General features: G+C 34.7%; 2 protein-coding genes and 1 long non-coding RNA gene across 5 annotated transcripts; 2 read left to right on the top strand and 1 right to left on the bottom strand.

Moving 5' to 3' along the window:
- The first annotated feature begins 1074 nt into the window (after positions 1–1074).
- Positions 1075–2887, top strand: LOC108949770. Its single transcript, XR_001974886.2, has 4 exons — positions 1075–1269; positions 1329–1386; positions 1439–1475; positions 1988–2887. It is a non-coding gene; the product is annotated as an uncharacterized LOC108949770 (long non-coding RNA).
- Positions 2888–3964: 1077 nt separating this feature from the next.
- Positions 3965–7795, top strand: LOC108949769 (uncharacterized protein C18orf63-like). Of its 2 annotated transcripts, XM_026836006.1 has the most exons (10): positions 3965–4083; positions 4142–4288; positions 4707–4860; positions 5185–5288; positions 5479–5667; positions 6223–6372; positions 6464–6571; positions 7004–7120; positions 7197–7251; positions 7480–7795. In XM_026836006.1, exons 1-10 carry the CDS (start codon positions 3979–3981, stop codon positions 7740–7742), a joined length of 1392 nt encoding a protein of 463 aa, XP_026691807.1. In that variant the 5' UTR covers positions 3965–3978; the 3' UTR covers positions 7743–7795. The 2 variants fall into 2 exon arrangements, with proteins under 2 accessions (XP_026691807.1, XP_026691808.1); XM_026836007.1 differs by lacking the exon at positions 7004–7120.
- A 396-nt stretch (positions 7796–8191) lies between these two features.
- LOC100177539 (calnexin) lies at positions 8192–14007 on the bottom strand. Of its 2 annotated transcripts, none has more exons than XM_026836004.1 (15): positions 13890–14007; positions 13741–13820; positions 13405–13539; positions 12975–13122; positions 12769–12837; positions 12343–12545; positions 11950–12060; positions 11311–11461; positions 10728–10922; positions 10304–10444; positions 9776–9888; positions 9589–9676; positions 9440–9512; positions 8907–9012; positions 8192–8728 (listed from the first exon to the last, which is right to left on the bottom strand). In XM_026836004.1, exons 1-15 carry the CDS (start codon positions 13947–13949, stop codon positions 8683–8685), a joined length of 1719 nt encoding a protein of 572 aa, XP_026691805.1. In that variant the 5' UTR covers positions 13950–14007; the 3' UTR covers positions 8192–8682. The 2 variants fall into 2 exon arrangements, with proteins under 2 accessions (XP_026691805.1, XP_026691806.1); XM_026836005.1 differs by having other exon boundaries at positions 8192–8725.
- Between the last annotated feature and the right edge of the window lie 411 nt (positions 14008–14418).

The raw sequence follows: 14418 nt of genomic DNA, 5'->3' as shown, positions 1-14418 counted from the left end.
TACTACCAAATGGGACGGGAAATCAGAATGAAAAGGTGTCCCATCTTACCCCACCCTACAATATATTTTAAACTTACCACATTTGATAAAAAAATCGTTAATTACTCGCTAAACATGCGGTTTAAATCTTAATTTATTACATATATTATTAACTCCCCGTTTGCCCATGCTAAACGTAAAGAGGGACATTTTATTTCAGAACTTTTAGTATATATAACTAGAAAATGTAACAAAAGCTTGAAAAACTCGGTGACGCTGCGAAAATGAATGTAAAACTGGTCGTCCTGTATGTTATATCTCACCAGTATAGAAGTTACAGCTAAATTAGTGGTTAAACGACATTTCAAGATACAATACGAAAGCAGACACAGGGCAACTTAGAAACGTAGGAATTTAAATCCCTCCGCCTCAATAATTTAGATTAGCGGACGTCTTTTACTTTTTGCTGATTACCGGGCAAGTAAAGCGCCGTCCTTACAACACGTTGCAACTTTACAAGGTAGTTTGGATGAAGCAGCAACAAAGCAACACTCTTTGGATGAACTCAGTCCAGGATTAGATTTGTTTCTTCTACAAGAGTTGAAGTTAAGTACTATTCATAATGTTTAGTATTAAACTTAATTAAGACATATGTTTTTGTATATTAGTTATTTAGTGTTACTTATACGTTATAAACTAGTATTTTATTGTATTTACACTAGGACTATTTAGGAGTATATTACATACAGGTAAATTTAAACCTATTATAATAACACTAGTATTGTGCCTTGCGATTGGTATGCTTATTTTAATCTATTTTAACATTTAACTAACTTTTTTCTAGGAATTTCTGTACGTTTTTTAATTTTGTCACTCGTGACGTGACATCGGTATACATAATCGCTGCGTTACGTCACAATACGTCTGTATGACGTCGCGTCATACCCGCTTCGCCATCGCTCGCGATTATTACGTCATAGTTAGGTACGCCCGAGAGCACACGTTTGCGACGTCATCTTGCGGTTTCTTCTACTCGCTTGCTTTTCGCGACATTTTTTCATGGGGCCCCATGCGCGCTTTGCGTCGTCGCAAGGCACATTACTTATACTTGCGTATTAATTTTACTCTTAAAATATATTTGTGCTGTTAGCTAGAAATGAAGCATGAAGATCAAAGATTTGGTAAAGTATAAATCACAATAGGCATTGTTACGTACACCAATTCTTTTCTAGATGACATCAGAGATGTGACGTCACGAAGTGGTGATGACGCAACAGAAGAACCCACTTCGTAAGTTTTTTGGTTTCGTCACAATTTTTATTATTTAAAACCGCTTTTTTATATTTTAGAACATGGTATGTGACGTCACAGAGGATCAAGAGGACACAGCGCGAATCGGAAATGAAGGTAATTGTGACGTCATAATTTATACCGACATTTAACTATTTTATTGTTGCAGAAAAGCCAGCGTATTTGCTGCCGAAGAAAAGCGCAAGGTAATCTATAATATTTTCCATTAGACTATAAAAAGTATTATTTTGCCAAAGTTAGTTTTCAAAGTATTGAATATTTGTTAGAAAATTAATACAAACTGTACATCACTATATAAAAGCAACCGGTTCCGATAAGATTGTAATAATATATTAGGGTGGGACAACACCTTTAGTGCATTATATTCAAATATCCTGATCGTGTTTTGAACAATTAACAGCGTTCTGTAGGAGTCGTGGGGATACGTTTTTTTAATTCTTTGAATGTTCTTTGTTTACTACCAAATGGGATGAAAAAATAGAATGAAAAGGTGTCCTCTTACCCTACTATATTACTAGATGGGGTAAGATGAATTCCGTTAGAACATATTATCCGATTTGCGTTTTAACGCTTAACAACGCCTTTAAAGTCTTGGGATACAGGTATATAATTCTGTAAATATTCTTTTTTAACCACCAAATGGGACGATGAAGACATGGACCATCTTACCCAAACTTAATTTCGGTTTGTTTTGCAGACGAAGAGCAAAGACGAAGACAACGACGAATATGGATACCGGTTTGAGGTTTTGCTTAGGAGTTGTGTGTTGTTGGGGTGTGGTTGCTGGAGCACTCTTACAGTGTTGCCGGATTTGTGATTGTTTCCCATTTATGCTGCACCTAATGTAGGCAGCCTTTTTGTCAGTCACTACTTTAGTGCATTTTGCATGTCTATGAAATATTTGCATTGAAGCTATGGCAAACATCTTGCTGGATCGGATTTTGTTGTTGTACACGTCATTGTGTGCTTCTTCTGCAAAGGTCGAATCCTTTAGCGATTCTGCATTGTCCTAATCACTTAATAAGAACGGCATGTTGGTACACAAATACACGAGTAATATCCACGCGCTTTATAATATACACGCGGTTAAAATTTTAGATTTTATCCCTCATTTTTCGTTAAAATTTATTATCCCTGTTATAACCTATTGTTTAATTTAAAAAAAAAAACGGTTTATTATCTATAAAAGCCTAATTGTGACGCTGGCCACGTTACAATTACGCTATACGTCGATGGGTCTTCAAGGCTCAACGTTCGGTGCGGTTACGTCCTTGTTCTAGACTGAGTTACGTTACTGTTGGGTTGTTGCGTGGACGTCACCGCCAGTGGTGCTGCGCTAGTTTAGGTCACAGCCGGTAATGTGATGCTACGCTCGGTTATTTAGGTCACTTAGTGCGGTTCGTAACAACCCGACGCAGTTTCATGACGGTCGAAGCGGTGCTTAACATCCGAACGATATTATATTGCGTGAAGATACGACGAGAGTATCGCGGTACCAACATGGCGACTTGTCAGGTGATTGGGACATGTGGAGCCATTATCGGCTTCGACTCCTTGTGGCCGGACATATAATGATTTGTACACTGCAGATGATTATCCTTCAGGATTTGAACCATATCTTCTTTGAAGATGTTTCACTGATTATGTTCGCGTTAATTACTTTTTAACCGCGACCCATTTTTGTATGATTGAGCTGTTGTGTTTGTTGCATGCTTCGCACATTATTTCTCTGCACTCGTTGTACTATTTTTGTCTTTTTGTCGGTGTGTTGTTTGTATTCGTTGTATTATTTTTGTCTCATTGGTTCGTTTAACCTTGCTTGGGTAAGGTCTATCCAGCAAAGGGTTTCTCACCAGAGTAGAAACCCACTACCATTGGCTGGGGGCTTGTCGTGCCGTAGTGGCTTTCCACCAACGCCAGCCACAAACTTCTATGATGAAGTAGTTTTGTTACGCTGTTTCTATTTTTCAGAAGCTTCGAGAATAAAAGTCATCAAGTTTGGTTTATTGCGTAACTACTTTGTTGCAAAATGAAAATAAAATACCAAAGCAATTTAATTTCTGGTTTGGTTTGGTGTAGCCCATTAGGGCGTCAGAATCTTGGTACGTCATGAAAGAGTGACGTCACATCTCCATACGTCACTTAAAAGTACGTCAATACGTCTTAGGTATAGGACCTCCATACGTCACTTTAAATTACGTCAGTCTTAGTACGTCAATTGACTTAGGTATAGGACCTTAGAGCTTTGCTCTTTTGTCACCATTATTCCTACTATCGCGCATAGTGGTAAGCGCGATGCGCGCCAAACTCGTTTCCCTATAGGCTTATAAGACCGAGGCTTGACACTGCTACCAATGTGGCGACTAAAGATAATACATGTACATATACGTATATGTACTATCTATGGGGCGACAATCAGTCATATATTGAAATTGGTGGGCGTGCACGAAGTGTGCCACGAAATTAGTAAAGTGTCGGTGTGCTTGGGCACTCGCTCTGTCTTGGTAAACACTGGCTAAATATGCGGTTTAAATCTGAATTTATTACATAAAGTATCAACTCCCCGTTTGCCGATGCTAAACTTTAGGATGTTTATTAAAATGGCGGGAAATTTTATAACTTCGCTGCAATTAAAGTTCAAAATTTAATAAAGTCAATATTCAATACGTTTAATATCTCGATATAAAAATGCCTCAACCAGACTACATTTTCACCATGAAACTACCTCCAATGCAGCGGCTGTGTCACGTAGTGTTGCAATTGCCCAACGGTTTAAATACGTACGCAATACAGGTAAACTTAATACCCGTTTTGTTGCATACTTATTTGATTATTGCAACTGTGTTTTGAGGTTCTGAAATGCAGACAACTGTTGTATTTATGCGCCGACGTGCTCGCATCTCCACGAACCAACGACCGAACACTTATTGATGCTGTAATGCATGTGCAACTTTACAAACGCTTGCTGAGTTCACTTTGTCAACGGCTAGATTTAAAGGTGAAATAAAAACACTAAGATTGACATGCACAAAATCCTTACTGTATTTCTTTACACACGAATCGTTCAACTCTATGAGCACTAGATCAGGGTCAGATTCGAGAGTTTATTACAATTAAAATGGACAGACACGGAGCTTTTCTTTTCATGGCCAATAACTGCATGTGACATATGTTATTTAAACCACTAATTAAAAATGAGTATAGTACTGTGGGGAAAGATGGGACACTTTAGCACATAATATTGTAATAAACCTAATCATGTTTTAAACAATAAACAACGATCTATGGGAGTCGCGAGGATACGATTCTATAGTTCTTTGAATGTTCTTTGTTTACCACCAGATGAAAAGAGAAAATAGAATGAAAGGTGTCCCATCTTCCCCCCACCATGCTATATATATATATATGCTTAACAGGCAATTCATGCTTCTGTTGTTCAAAACTATGTCATTGAAAGATGTGTTCGATACACACTGCATTTTAAGCTAAGTCCGCAATGGAATGCAGTAGCTGACTACTTGATTCATGGACCGGAGTTTTTGACTTGCTGTGCTAAAATGGAAGCTGTCAGTAAGATGGAATTTTTATCTGTAACAAAACTACATTTTTGTGTATATTTATATATATACATTTTTAAACCTTTTTATCTGAAAGTTTTTCTTAAGTAGTTTTTAACTTTAGCAAGATTTTAACAGCAGTCGTTTATTAATGCACCTATTTTCTTATTAAGTTAGTCCAATCACTTGAGTTGTTGAAAATTTATTTGCCAGCATAATCGATTAGCCTATGCAACCTTTTTTATTTTAAACTCTTACTGTTGTTCGTTACAATTTTTGATAACTTTAACATAATACTTAATTCATAAGAAAAATTACATTTAATTTCTTCATGTAGAGCTTGATGTGAAAATAGTTGATGGTGAAATGGTGTTGCTTGTTAACGCTCATCTTGTTCGTCTTCCTCCTGCAGAACTTGAACATTTTAGGATCTGTCCAGACGTATGTTTATTGTTTAATGTTTACATCTTTTTGTAAATAGTAATAGATCTTCAAGACATTTTTTTTATATTTCATTATTCTTAAAATGAAGAAAAAAATGTTTAATTAGTATTAGTTTTCAAAAGTGTGCCTAAAATTGTAGATAAATAAATAAAATTGTATTCAATATCATTCACAATACATGTTTTAGGCTTTAGAGAGATTTCAAAATGATTCTAATTTCAAAATACATGAGGGAACCATAAACCTTCCTACCTGCCATGTATTGCCAACAATGAACAGAGCTCAAGTCATTGCTGTTTCACATAATGTGACAACTGACACATTGAATAGAATGTTGAAAGGATGTTCAAATCTCAAGAAATATTGGAAAAATTTGGTAAGAATATTAAATGCAGAATTTCTGTGTTTTTATTCTCACATATCGTTATACCACTGTCACACTGATATTCTGTTTCGTACACATTGTGACATTGTGTTTGCTTCGCATTACAAAATAGGCCATTCGACTTTGTAAGTGTTTTTTTCTTGTATGGTCGACAATTTAGACAAACCATTAGTGACCACTGGGTTACACTTTGGGTTAGCAGTGACCAGCCCTAAACCTAAAATAATTTAAAACAGCATACAATGTCCTATAATTAGTTTGTGTATTTGTGCATAACAGTCGTAGTTTGAAGGCCTTCTTCAGATCTTGATTCTAAAGTTTAGATATTACTGTTTTTAAAAATTGTTGTGTACATCAAGTTCACTGCTCAATTGAATGAATAAATGTAACTTACTTTATCCTCTTGTGGCCTGAAAACGACAGTCGATATCACACCAATGCTGTGCACCTCATGTCAGCTTACGAGTTACCATGTATGTTACCTATTAATATTTTCTTATCTTTACCAGATTTTGTTATATGTTAAAGTTTAACTATTTATTTCAGTATGGTTATCGACTTCCAGAAATAGATGAAATATACTGCAGTGTATTGGTGATGAATATGAATGGCCATTCCTTTACCTACCCACTAACTTGTTTACGTACAAGACCAATTCAATGCATGCCACGATGCGATGCGCCAGACATCACAAGAGTAAGTGAAATTTGTAATTTTCTAAATTTATAAAAAAGTTTAGGACATTTTTTTAAAACTTTTTAAAAGCAAAACAAAACCTTTTTAACAGAATTTTATGGCATCTGTTCAGCAAAAGTTTGAAAAACTGTGTGGGTTTTCGCTCGTATTTACTTCACCGCCCTCTATTGCTACAACATTACTCTCACCAGCTTCTAATGTAAGATTATCTATTGCATTACCATTCATGGAAACTTAAGTTAATTAGGAACTTTTTAAGGTTTCATTAGGGCTTAATCTACAAGTTGTATATAGTTCAAAATAGTCTTAGTTTGGCTATGTGTAAGATGAGGTAGTACAACATGAGTTTGTTAGATTCATTGAGTTACCAAATTATAAAAAAAATATAAAAAAGTGAGCAGTGCAGTCTATTTACCGCGTTTTCGAAATTAACCATCAAGGAGATTCTATTTTTTCGCAATCTCACCCCAGATTTTGTTAAAAATTGAAATTGTGATGCATGAATAGCAGCAGGTGTAAGTAATAATATCTTATCTGGAATTACCGCAAGCTTATTTTAAAGGGCAAAAATATGCAGAGCATTTACCAGTATAGTCAGAGTAGAGTTTCAATTAGTAAAGTACTTTTACAGTTAAAGCCTGAAGTGAAGCAGAATCTTAAGATAGCGCCGGTGCCAACAATAAAAGGTCCAAGTGCTAGCAAGCCTTCAAATTTTAACTCTTCCTTTATGTCAGCATCATCAGTTAAAGTAAGTATATTTCCTCTTTGTTATGAAATTTGTAAGTGGTGGTATTGTTTATATTTTAATCTGTTGTGCATAAAAGGCACCCAATCCAGAAATGATCCCATCCAGTCAGAAAAATGAGCTTTTAAATAAAAGTAAGTTTCTGGTTTTATAGTTCTACCGTATAGTAGAATGGGGGAAGATGTGACACCTTTTTGTTCTATTTTCTCGACCTATTTGGAGATATATAAAAACTTATCCACGCAATCCAAAAGGCTGTTGGCAATTGTTTAAAACACAATCAGGGTTCTTGGATATTATCTGCTAAAGGTGTCCCATCTTCCCCCAACCTATTATATAATAAATAAAGTAATCATTCACAGATACAATACAATGTGTTCCTAATGTTGATACAATAAAGAGAAGTTTGCCATTGAATGCAAATGGAAGGTTAGTGCCTGTGTTTGGAAAGAAAACCAAGACGTTTCAGCCACCAACAAAAAACAAACCTGCAACTTCTGGTGCAAAAAAGAAGGGAAAATTTGATGTGCTTTTTCAGTCTGCAAACAAGGGGGGCAAGCCAAAAAAATCAAAACATAAATTTGATAGCCTGTTTTGCTCTGCTAGCAATTCAACAGACAAATAATATTTGTTTTGTAATATAATGTGTATAGTAGGGTGGGGAAAGATGAGACACCCTTTCATTCTATTCTGTAATATTATATGTATAGGGTGGGGAAGATGGGACACCTTTTCATTCTATTTTCTTGTCGAATTTGGTAGTAAACAAAAACATTCAAAGAATTCTAAAACTGAATCTTTACGACTTCCATAGATGGTTGTTAATTGTTTAAACTTGATTAGGAATCAGGATATTTAAAAAGGATCTTTAAAAAGCCCTATCTTCCACCACCCTACTATATAATATATATTTTTTTTCCTGTAATATATGTAAATAATAAAATTCTATTTTAGAATCTTTTACCCTAATCAAATCCTACTTTTTACATATTTTTGTATATATAATGTACATAAACTTAATGTTTATTCCTTTCTTGCAAATTGTTATTTTTTTTTTCATGAAATACAAAAAAATGGAGAAAATTTCTTTCTGTTTATTGTGACATCATACTGAGTTGTAAACGTAACATCGAAGAGAATTTTTACACAATACCCGTACAAGAACCATAAACCACTACTAAGCAAACATGCAACATTTGAAATCTACATTATATAGTAGGATTCGGTCTTACAAGATTGGGGGCCTGTTGCATAGTGTTATTTTCTTGGTAAAAAGATACCAAGAAAGACCAAGAAAATCTTCTATGCAAACTGCAAAATTACAACAGAAATGGTAGTTGTAATTAGTATTACTCCTATTAATTGCGGGACACTGGAAATAGAACAGCAAGCAATCATTAATATTTACATTAAAGCAGCGTGATATGGATCTTTGTGTAAAAATAAACCATCTGACATCAGTTTATCACACAGTGATAATGAAACAACCAAAGTTTTCCATAAATTCGTTAAATTGTTCTGCCAACTTTTTGAATCTAAAATATGAAGTCCCACAACCATCCCCTTCAATCTTGTACTCTGGGCTTTCGTTTTCTTGGGGAACGCCTGCTGCTGTAATAAACATGAAAATTAAACCTAAATACGAAAATTTCCAAAATTCCACAACAGTTTGGTAAAGATGCCGTACCGAAAAAAAAAAAATACGGAACAATTTTGATACTCAATACTTTAAAACCTATTTGCCAGTTAAGAAGATACAATATAACACAAAACAATTAATATTACTCACTTCACTGGACTATTATCATCTTCAAGAGCTTGAATTTCATCGTCATCTTTCTCCAGATCTTCTTTAGTTAATTTATCTCCATCACCTGTCTCCTCTGTTGCAGCTTCTGTATAAAAAGATATTTGATGCCATGATTTATAGTGTGTTAATAGTACTGGAAGAACAAACAAGTCTTACTGGCCAAACAATAAATGGATTTTCCAGGGTGAAAATATTGTATGTTTTTATCTTATCATGCTTGGATTTATACATTGAAAATTACCCCATGATTTTATACAATTTAAAATTAATAGTACTGGAAGAACATACAGGTATAATTGGCCAAACAGTAAATAGATTTTCCAGGGGGAAATTATTGCACAGTTTCTCAACATGCTTAGATTAATAACAAAACAAGGTGAAATAACAACAGCAACTTGTATAATAACATTTTCCTAAGCCATAAGGTATCATTATTGCATAGATTTTGTTTTAATGAGGATTTTTGTTCATTACGGTAAATCACAACGCTTGTATAAATACACCATAGTTACCTTCCTCTTCCTGACTTGCTTCTTCCTTGTTTTCATCTTGAGAAGCCTCTCCATCCTCTTCTTTTTCTTCCTCCTGAAAAATAAAACTCACTTATTGTTGCTGCAGAAAAAATATCCAATCAAATCTAAGAATAATATCCTATTCTTACCTTGTCATTTTCATCTTCATTTTCAGACTCGTGTGGGTCATCCGGTGTGGCTTCATCAGTCTTCTTAGGATCTGCCTTTTTCTTACCACTGCAACCAAAATTTGAACTTACATTTTTTTCAAAATTGTTTAAAAATATTTTCCCAAATTATTTTACCGTAAAAAAAAGTTTTACAAAATAAATTTACCCGCAACAGAAAGCAAAGAGCAGCACAGCCGGCAGTCCAACCACCAGCACATAAATGATCCACAACCACGGCTTTTCTTCAGTTGCTGAAAGCAGTCCTTGTACAAAGCTTGGCTGCCAAAATAGGGTTCAACTTTAAGAATATAAATATAACTTTATCAACTACACACAACAGTGCGGCTACTATTACACCTGCCCCCTTTCCCAAATAAATCTACAACCCATGCAAGTTAACCTCGTCTGTATTTTTTCTTCTAAGACGCCTTCGTTTCCCCTTTGATTTTTTTCCTTTCTTTGATTTCTATTTTTATTTAATCATTATTAACTTTTGAGTCAACAGCAAAATCTAAACTACCCTGCTACCAAACACCCGCCATGCACCAGTACACGTGCCTTCTTTTTATTTTTCTTCCTTTTCTTTAACTCATTTTCCCTTTTCGCCTCAAGTCTCTTTATCTCCTTATATTGAGAACAATTTTTCAACAAAACCAAGAATTTCTGTAACTTTCCTAAAAAAAACTAAAAATACCTCTTTCTCGGCTCGAATTTGCTTCTTCAGTTTCCAGGTCTTCTCTGCGTAATCATCAGCCACTTCACGATCATCAGTGATGAGGATGTTGTCGAAATAAATATCCTCGCTCATGGACCACAGTTCGAAGCCAACTGCTCCCTGCAAAATATTATTCTTACTTAATTATGTGACACACCAAAAACAACAAGTTGCTATTTATTCATAAAAACTAAATTTATAAATAATAATACAATAGGTTTAATTTGATGCAAGTAAGGTCCTGCAGCAAGGCATGCCATAGAACCTGAAACTTAGGCCAATATTGACCAAAAAAATACAACAGGTAGGTAAACCGCACACATTTAAAGGAGCTTAAATAAAGATACACCACTTAATTTCATTAACCACAACACCTCTGAAAAAACCATAACAAACCACTCACAATTGGTGACATCTTGTAAGGCAATTCATCTTCAAAGTAGCCGGGGTTCGGGATCATCCTTGGCTTCCAAATACCTTTGTATGCTGGGTTTGCTATTTCAGGAGCCGACCATATACCTTTGTATTCAGGGTTGTCAATCATGGGTGGCTCCCATGTCCCACAACCAGCAGCCTCCGCACATTTTGGATTATCGACCTAGAAAAAATAAGATTGTATGCTACTTTTACCATACAGATTTTAAAAAACATAACCAATAGAAACAGTAGGGCTAATTATATAAAATTCCAGGGGTTTGTGACAACAAAGTATGCCAGCTGTAAGAATAAGTTTGTATGCTTTTAAGAATATTTTAAGTTCTCCCGATAAGCTTGCATACCCCGAAAATCTAGGGGTTGTTGCAACTTCTACAAAATTCTCCCAATAAGCTCGCATACCCTGCACCATAAAAACCTACACCACTAAACAATAAACTAGCCCCCCAAAAAAATATTTTTCTTAACCAAATTTTTGTAAAATTAACCAAAATTTCTCAACCATAACCAAATCTCCAACAGACCTCCCAAAGCTTGAAAGCGGTCCTTACCTTAGGAGCTTCCCATTCTCCATCCATCTCCTCATCCCAATCTTCTGGCATACTCGCATCCGGATCAGGTATGTAAAGAGGTTCATCTTCAAGCCAACCTTCCGGCATTTCAGCATCTGAATCAACAATTCTTGCTGGAGCAGTTTCATCCCTAAAATATAATTTTAAAAAGTTAGCATTTTAACTGAATTTACACTATGTGCCCTGATGTAACGTTTTGTATTCTAAAAATTAAGTGTTATTCAAATTCTACAATATGTGCAATTGTGCACTAGCCACTAATTTACCATTTTGTATTCTAAGATTTGTGTTATTTAAATTTGGTTCATTGCTGAGTTACTATCCATAAGTAAATTAAATGAGACTTGTGTACAAATCTTTTTTTTTTTAATACAAATGTATTATACTAACTACTGTGCCACCGATCACAATTTGGTCTTCAACATATTCCTGTTGCAAAAAAACCTTTTAACAGTCAACAAAAATTTACAACACAGTTCCAAAGCTTTTAACTATTTATAGTAATTGCCCCTTTTAAACAAATGCTACAAAATAACAAAGCAGATGGTAACCTAAGACTCCGAATAATTAATGACCACCACAGAAGACAAATGCTCAAAATGATAAGTAACTTATTACCAATCATCTGGTTTTGTTGCATCCGGATCAGGTATCATCTCTCTCTCATCCCAATCTTCTGGCTTCTTGTCATCTTTGTCTTCAATTTCCTTTGGTGGTACGACAGGAGGACTAAAAAAACACAAGTTATATAAAGTTTAATAAACAATAAATGATTACATAAATGTCCATACGTAATTACTGCATGTTACAACATCAGACCTATGTAGAATGATCAGTTTTATTCGTAAATGTAACTTATGCCAAATTCTTGAAAACAGAGCTTTTGTAAAGCTTTATGAACATAAACAATAAACTAATGTAATTTAATAACTATTGCATTTTAAAAGAGCAGGCCTATATATATATACACATATATATATATTCTCAATTTTGTTTATAAAAGTATCTTACGTGAAATCCGTCAAAAGATTTCCAGAATTAATCACAGTTTGGTCAATAAGAACTTGGAATGAATTGTCTGGGTTGATGACAAGTGTGTAAAGATGGGATGCTTTATCCGTGTAATAAGATTTGAAGTCTGTGGTTGGTTTATTGGCGTGTTTCTCCTCAATCTCACCGGTTTTAGGGTTTTTGTGGCGGAAAATGAAGTGTAACTGGGAGAATGTGATGCATATTTAGCTTCTGACATGTTTATTAATAAATCTGTTTCATTTTCCATATAGGCTATTAAATATTTAAAATTTTAGTCCTGTTACATAGCAAATTGTGGAAGAAAAAACCTTTTCAAACAACGGCAGGCAATTTTACAGCAGACATGATGCTACTGATATTGGGCCTTTTACGACACAATAAAACTCAAAAACTCAACAAAAATACCTTGTAATCTTCTCCACATTTATCAGGGCCAAACATGATTGTGTATGGTGTCTTGTCTCGGAAATCACTCTGCAAAGGAGAATATGAAGTTAGTATTACAGTTTTAAATAACTTTTCATGCCGTTTTTACAATTACTTTGCCATTATCATATTAACATACAAAATTAACCCATTATGCTATTTTTACAATTATCATATTAACCTACCAAGTCCAAACCATCCGAATGTGTCAGCAGTTTCACGTATGCTCCTCCACATTCAATTCCAGTTTGAAAATTTACCTCATACTGCATTATGAATGGTTTGCCTTCAAATTTATAGACTGTGTCAAGGCTTGCCGCAATAGCATGATGCCTACAAAAAACAACAAGTTTTAAGGAAATGGTTCATTAAACCATTACATTCTGATGTAAGTTATTTTATAAATGATACAGCTGGTATTTCTATTTATTCACATATTGATAATCATTTTACTTGTCTTCTTTGATTATGGTAGCGTAGCGAAGATTTAGCAATATTTCATACGAAAAGACAGTGTATTTGACCAAAACAACAGTTGTTGTTGAAATTTGTTAAAACACACTTACAATTGAAAACATATTTACATTTAATTTAAATTACAAAAAACGTCCTTACTTTGCTTTGCCTTTTAGTACAAGACCTAGATCACCGGGCAATGCGTTTTCAGCCAGACCCTCAACTGCCCAGTTCCCATTATATTTAGCAATATCTGAATCAACTCCATCTTTAGTGGCTTGTGACTGTGTCCAACTACAAAAAGAAAGTAATATTACATTAGTAATATAATATTGAAAGTTTGATTTTCTCCATAATTTATGCAAATTTGATATTTTGGTGGAAAATTTAAACGTATGTAGTTTGATCAACACTGTTGTAATAAACCTTAATAAATTAGCGAATCCACTCAAAAACAAACTTCCCAATTTTATATAAGAACTCCATTTTACTTACCTTTCTAATGCATCATCTGAGTCAAATGGTTCATCTATGAACACATTTCCACTTGGAACTGGTGTAACATAGGTAGGACCCTGTAATGTAATATCCTGTTATAAAACATGCTGAATAACTTTGCTATAAAATATAAAAGTTGGGCTTACCGTAGACTCCTGTGCACAAACTAATCCAAAACACAATACCAATGTAATAACTTTCCACATAGTGCACTATAACATGAATAAATATATTAACCTATACAAATATGAGTACAAAACGACCTATTGGTTATAAAAGAGAGGTTAATTTCTGTTCTGCATATACAACATGAATAAAATTCCTCACAAAGCAAAATAATGGAAAGCGTCTTATCGCCTTTTTCTTGCTGGTATAATAGAACTCTGAATTGGAACGGCACAATTTAATTAAAATATAATAATTAAACAGAGCGAAACCGCCACAGGGAAATCCGCTAGCTAACATACGGTAAAAGAAGTGTGCAACTGCTAATAATAGATCATGTGAGCTTGGAACTGGCACAAACTCACAGAGACTTCAGTCGCGGCAGTTAAAACAAACGATCATTCTCGATCGCGTGGTGTTCGGTGAATGGACGAAATGGGATTAGTCATGCGTAAACTACCGGGAACCCAACTGTTTGGTCAGCAGATCGCGAAGTGGGTCGCTTGCCTG

Source organism: Ciona intestinalis, chromosome 9 (assembly GCF_000224145.3).
Source record: "Ciona intestinalis chromosome 9, KH, whole genome shotgun sequence".
NCBI classification, from domain to species: Eukaryota; Metazoa; Chordata; class Ascidiacea; order Phlebobranchia; family Cionidae; genus Ciona; species Ciona intestinalis.
This window is presented reverse-complemented; position numbering and strand designations above follow the sequence as displayed.

What these genes read in the sequence shown, in the direction of transcription:
- LOC108949769 (XM_026836006.1), top strand. Translation starts at nt 3,979, where the DNA reads ATGCCTCAACCAGACTACATTTTCACCATGAAACTACCTCCAATGCAG. An exon ending in ATTTTAGGATCTGTCCAGAC is followed by an intron (nt 5,289 to 5,478) that starts GTATGTTTATTG and finishes TACATGTTTTAG; the next exon opens with GCTTTAGAGAGATTTCAAAA. An exon ending in AAATGAGCTTTTAAATAAAA is followed by an intron (nt 7,252 to 7,479) that starts GTAAGTTTCTGG and finishes AATCATTCACAG; the next exon opens with ATACAATACAATGTGTTCCT.
- LOC100177539 (XM_026836004.1), bottom strand. Translation starts at nt 13,949, where the DNA reads ATGTGGAAAGTTATTACATTGGTATTGTGTTTTGGATTAGTTTGTGCA. An exon ending in AAATTCGAGCCGAGAAAGAG is followed by an intron (nt 9,889 to 10,303) that starts GTATTTTTAGTT and finishes CTATTTTGGCAG; the next exon opens with CCAAGCTTTGTACAAGGACT. An exon ending in ATGAAGATGAAAATGACAAG is followed by an intron (nt 9,513 to 9,588) that starts GTAAGAATAGGA and finishes TTTATTTTTCAG; the next exon opens with GAGGAAGAAAAAGAAGAGGA.